This window comes from Mastomys coucha, unplaced genomic scaffold (assembly GCF_008632895.1).
Source record: "Mastomys coucha isolate ucsf_1 unplaced genomic scaffold, UCSF_Mcou_1 pScaffold6, whole genome shotgun sequence".
Taxonomy (NCBI): Eukaryota; Metazoa; Chordata; class Mammalia; order Rodentia; family Muridae; genus Mastomys; species Mastomys coucha.
Window position 1 is genome coordinate 112,236,866 of NW_022196912.1, and position 5,129 is coordinate 112,241,994.

Below are 5,129 nucleotides of genomic sequence, written 5' to 3' on the forward strand. Positions count from 1 at the left end.
CACACACACACACACACACACACACACACACACACACACACAAAATAGTGATCAAGCCAATAGATGATTCATGCTTGACATGTCAACGATTTGAAACAAGTTTAAGTGAAAGCTTTTGCTGTAACTGCTCCCCCACCACGGCTTCCTAATACCCAACTTCACATAGAGCTGATGAACTTGACTGCTGCAGTTTTCATAAAAACTCTTAGAGTCAGCCAGTCTGGGTTCATGTCAAGACTCGAGGAGTTAAGCTCCTCTTACCCTGTTCCCTCAGCTGTGGAAACAGGATGATGACTGTTCTGCATCCGTGGGTGGCTGAGAGGATGAAACACATGATACAACTCTAACCTACCTCTTTATCTCTGCTTCCACTGCTATACTAACTGGGTCAACTTGCTGGTCTGGCTTTAGGCTTCTTTTCAGAGGATAGACACTAATAATTTACATACATACTGAGCTGCAGGAGCAGAGTTGGGGCCCTACAGCTTTCAAAAAATTCAGGCATAAAACCTAAGTTTTTATATCTGGCTGTTTTCCCTTCAGCTGAAAACAAACACTCACCCAGAGATTTTCACCTCCCCGAACCAAATTTCCTCCCAACACACAAAGCTACTCTGGCACTCTTAGAAAAGCTAACCCTTCTCATTACCTTATTGTAAAGTGAAGATAATGATGATTATGCACACACAGTGACACACAAGCAATATACATTGTAAGAGTTCGCCTGACCTGGGTCACACATGCATAGCATCCTCTATTTTGTACACTGGTGTTTCCCAAACTTAGGCATCATCAGAATCGCCATGAGTACTGACCAGATGTACAACTCCAGGATCCTGGAAGGGAGAGCAGCTGCCTACACACCCATATAATAGGTGCCACAGGACTGCTTACAACAGGGCAAAGTCAGGAAATATTTCCTTATGTGACAGAATATGGATGTCTGATAGAGTCTGGATGTGGTGGTGCATGTCTATAATTTCAGTACTGGGGAAGAGTTCAAGGCCAGTCTGAGCAATAATAGGAAAACACTGCCTCAAACAAACAAACAAACAAGACAAAAGGCATGGGAAAAGGCATGAAAAAAAAATATACTTAGTATGAAAAAAAAAAGTAATAACACCCTGTTAAATAAAAAGCAACTTACTCAACAGACCATATGCTAAGGTGTCAATTTCATATTTAAAAGTATATAAAAACAGGAGAATGTTTTAAGGACCACTGTTTCAAAATGGAAAGATTATAGACAGCTTTGTGTCACTGTTTGAACATACCTTCATTTTCTCAATTGTCTGAAGTGAGCATGCATTATCTTAACAGCGAACAAGCCACCACAAAAGTGTGCACACTGGCTTGTTTGTATTCGACTCATAATTATAAGGCTAACTTTGCATCTAATTACTTCTAAGCCGTCAAAGAGTTTAGGAAGTATCCCCTTTAGTAACAAAAGGGATTCTGCTGTTCTTTATTAACTTTGTTTTGTGAAGAGTTGGATAAAGTTAAGGGAGGCAGACAGTCAGAGGAGAAATCAGTACCAAGTAAAGGTTATAGCCCTGGTTTGTGTGTATGTGTGTGTGTGTGTGTGTGTGTGTGTGTGTGTGTGTGTGTGTCTGGTTGGTTTTTGCTTTTGTTTTATTTTAAAGGTAGTTATGAAAGAAGGGTGGGTAACAATTCTAAAGAGACTTTGGGACCACAGCTACTAAATGCAATGCATGCAGATGTGCTATCTTTCATTACAAATGACATTAAAAAATATGAAAGGCTGAAAATTAGAAATATTTTATATGCTCACATTTATGAAAATGATATGATCATGTGAGGAAATAATCTTACATTTTAGAGACATATTAAATATGATGGTATAATATGACAAAGTAACTTAAAATATATGTAACATCAAAAAACATTGTACCTCCTGAGTAAACTGCACCCCAATAAACCCAACTTTCTTTAATATAGACTCTTCTCAAATATAGAAAAGAAGGTATAGATTTGACAAAATAAAAGCATATGTTTACAGCCATTGAATCAAGGATATAAAATTATAGTGATTTTAGTGATTCATTTTTTCTACTTACTGTGTTTTCTAAAATTTCTTTTCCAAACAAAAGATTGGAAAATAACTTACGCGGTCATATTGCCATTGATGTAATTCTGGTTCAATATGCGCCCCCAACAGCCTGAGCCAACATTACTGTTGATGGTGCTAAAATCTTCAGATGACCAAAGCTTCTTCCCTGACATCTTTGCATTCCACACTGTGTAGGTTCCGGGATAGTGAGCTCTAAGAGAAAGGGTACAAGAGGAGAAGTCAGAGGCACCAAGCTTCCATAAAGCAGATGGGTGAACTCAAATACAGCTCTTTGCCCAGGTTTACTGTTAAAAAAAAAAAAAAAAAAAATCAAGTGGCTTTCAGAAGACAATGGAAAGAAGGCATGGCCTCCCACTGTTCCATCTGTGGGCACTCTACAAATGACAGCAAAGAATCACAACAGCAGAAGCCTGCAGCCACACAAATAAATGAGGATATTCTGAAACCCAGGAATGGAAGCAAGTGACAGGTCACAGAGGCCACTTAAAGTGGAAAACAAAGTTTAAAAAAAAAAAGGTTCAGTCTTTGCTGGGGAAGCTAGGGAGCTTTGGAAGGGAGGTGAACAGCCAGGAGGCCAAACAAGATGAGGTGGCCACTTTGTGAAGAAGCAACCTCTCCTATACCTCTGTCCTCTTGAGACAGAAATGTCGACATTTCCTTCAAGGCAGAGCACTAAAACAAATCCACAAAGCCCCATAAATATCAGTGTATCATTAATTCTTGTGTGAGAAGAATGAACTACACTGAGAAAATTAAGGTACTGTCTCAAAGCAGTAGTGATTCTCAGCCATGGGGTCGGTATTAGCTCTGAACAGGCTAGGTAGCAATATCCAGACACTTTGTCAAGACATCCAAAGAGCAGTGGTTGAGAATCTGTCCCAGAAAATCAACTCCTTTCATTCTGGCATGTGAACAGAGTCACTCAGGAGAGGTCTACATATATGCTGATTGTAGCAAGAATAAAACACTGCTCTAATGACAACTATAGACACTATTAAGTGAATCAACACTACTAAGATAGTAAATGTAAATTAGAAACTAGATGGTAATACAATAATAAGAGTGCATTCACTTCAGGAATAAGAGTATAAACTTTCTAGTTTAATTATTCACAAACAGTTTGAGAATAAAAGAGACTTGTTATATCACAATTCTAATATCTGTACTTTCTTAGAGTAGTATAACATCAGAAGAATAATTGTAAAGACCTTGTAATCAATATCATTTTAATCATGGTCATTTTAGCAGAAAGCCCTGATTGGGAGTTGTTTGAACACAGAGCAGAGAGCACCACCGGAAGTACTGGAAAACAGTGAGGCTCCATCAGGAACGATCTGAGTGCTCCAAACAGCTGAGACAGGCAACTCGTCACCAGTGCAGGTCAACATTACAAACATCCGAGAGTATTCTAGCTCCTCCTAGGGTTAAGAAATTAATGAACTTACCTATTGTGCCAAACTCGAAAAATCAAACTGCTAATCTTCAAATTACTAATGGCTGCAACCTATAATTCTAAGATAGTTTTACATTTAATTCTTATATCCCTTAACTTTACACTGTGATCATAGTGTCCAGTTTGGCACTTCAGTCAGATATTACTTGTTAATATATTAAAATCAGGATATTTTTAGTTGGCTTTCAGAAAATAATGTCTGATATACCTGTGTTTGTTTGTTTGTCTCGTTCTGTCGCACAAGTTAGCCTAAAGCATACTATGTAATTGCAGGCTGGCCTCACACTCAGGAGCCCCCTCACCTCAGCATCCTGAGTGCTAGCATGAGCCATGATACCTATCTTGTCTGATAGTATCTGATGGAAATGCACGCATATCTATATGTTCTAAGGAAGAAAATCCTAGAACTATTTGCTATGCAATCACTGATTTTTTAAGAAGGTCAGAATAGAAGTAAATTTTAACTCTGTCTTTATAAGGATCCACATCTTCCAAAATATTTCTACATTCTGAAATTTTATAATCTGAGCTCTTTCTCTTATCATAAATATATCCCATATACTTCTTTTGAGTTTTGCTTATATATTTTGCATTATTTAATTCAACCCGCATATCCAAATTATCATTCAATGTTTAATCAATACAAAGATGGTAAAGGCTGGTTTGGGGTTTGAAAATTAACTTACAAAACAGTCTGTATTTCACACTTCTGACACCCCTAAGTTAGCCTAGCCATATTTGCAGTGCCCCACAGATAGGTGAGACGGATGGCTACTGTATCAGACAGTACAGGCCTAAGGCAGCAAACAATCTCGGTGGGAATGGCAGAGGTTTATAGGAGAATGAGATGCCAGAAGCGGAACACAAACTAAATTAGACAGCCACACTTACAATGAGGGAAAGTACACAAGGGCATTAGGGACAGTAGTCAGAGACCGTAGTTAGGGACAGTAGGGCCTAGCCGACATCCCAGGAGGTACAGTGACTACAGAACCAAAACCTGCAGCTACAGTGCATGCCTTAAGCATTGTGAATGGTTCCTGGAGGTATGCATTTCCTATGGCAGCAGGAGCCAAGGAATGACTATTTCAGAAGACCAAAACCTAGAAAATTCAAATGACCATGGAGAAAGGATTTAAAAACTCACACAACTCTCGGGTGAGGTTCTGAGACTGGAGCAGCCAGCCCGGAGGCGCCTTAGGCCAGAGACCCGGGCGGGGATTCGCCATTTTCTCTCGGGTGAGTTTCTGAGACTGGAGCGGCCAGCCCTGAGGCGCCTTAGGCCAGAGACCCGGGCGGGATTCGCCATTTTCTCTCGGGTAAGTTTCTGAGACCTGAGCAGCCAGCCGGGAGCCACAGGCCCCACGACACCCAGGGGAGCCTCAGGGCGGCAGGGACACGATCCTCTCAGCTTCCAGTGACAGAGGGGGTTCAGCGTCCTCCTCTGCCCCTTCCCTGCAAGAGGAGGGCCTACCTCCAGAGAGCGCATTAAGCCAGAGACCCAGGCGGGATCCGACATTCTCTCTTGGGTGAGTTTCTGAGATCAGAACAGCTACCTTGGAGGAACAGGCCCCACAAGTCGCA

At 40.7% G+C, this 5,129-nt stretch overlaps 1 protein-coding gene across 6 annotated transcripts in view; it reads right to left on the reverse strand.

The window, feature by feature from the left end:
* Galc (galactosylceramidase) overlaps positions 1-5,129 on the reverse strand; it is a 68,288-nt gene that overhangs the window by 28,699 nt on the left and 34,460 nt on the right. For all 6 annotated transcript variants that reach the window (XR_004114066.1, XM_031355317.1, XM_031355316.1 and 3 more), the window contains exon 8: positions 2,129-2,284. Coding sequence is in view for 5 of the 6 variants with exons in the window: in XM_031355317.1 (XP_031211177.1) it covers positions 2,129-2,284 (156 nt within the window). In the remaining variant the exon portion in view is untranslated. The remainder of the gene's footprint in view (positions 1-2,128; positions 2,285-5,129) is intronic.